The following is a 442-nucleotide window of genomic DNA, read 5'->3' as shown; positions in this document are numbered from 1 at the left end:
CATTATTTTCTTCGTTATCATCATTTTCTTCATTTTTTTATATTCTGCTTCCATATTCTGTTTTTCTTTTAAAATATTTATTAAAAGATCTTTATCCTTATTATATATATCATTCATATTCAAAGAATCTATATTAATAACAATCTGATCAGATTTAGATACATCATTCATATAACCGATAGCTTTATTCAAGATAGTATCTATGTTATGTTTCATATTTAATATATTTAATAAATTATATTCTATTCTTCCGTTATTTATTTGTATTGTAATATAAGCTATTCGGGTTTTATCATTATTTAAAACATCATCTTGTCTTTTAATGTTAGGTTGTTTCTTAATCTCATCTAATTGTTCTTTAGATTTGGTTAAAATGGTTTTAATATTAGAATGTATATTATTTATATCATTAATTTCATTTCTTGCTTGTTTCCTGATTTTT

At 20.6% G+C, this 442-nt stretch overlaps 1 protein-coding gene across 1 annotated transcript; it reads right to left on the bottom strand.

The window, feature by feature from the left end:
* Nucleotides 1-442, bottom strand: PRSY57_0020100D (reticulocyte binding protein 2b; the record flags this gene model as incomplete). The annotated part of the gene is made up of 1 exon (XM_020114274.1): nt 1-442. A coding segment is annotated over one exon (442 nt), but the record flags the coding sequence as incomplete, so codon positions are not given.

Source organism: Plasmodium reichenowi (genome assembly GCF_001601855.1).
Source record: "Plasmodium reichenowi strain SY57 chromosome Unknown, whole genome shotgun sequence".
NCBI lineage: Eukaryota > Apicomplexa > Aconoidasida > Haemosporida > Plasmodiidae > Plasmodium > Plasmodium reichenowi.
Note: the sequence above shows the minus strand (reverse complement) of the source record. Positions and strands in the feature narration are given on the sequence as shown.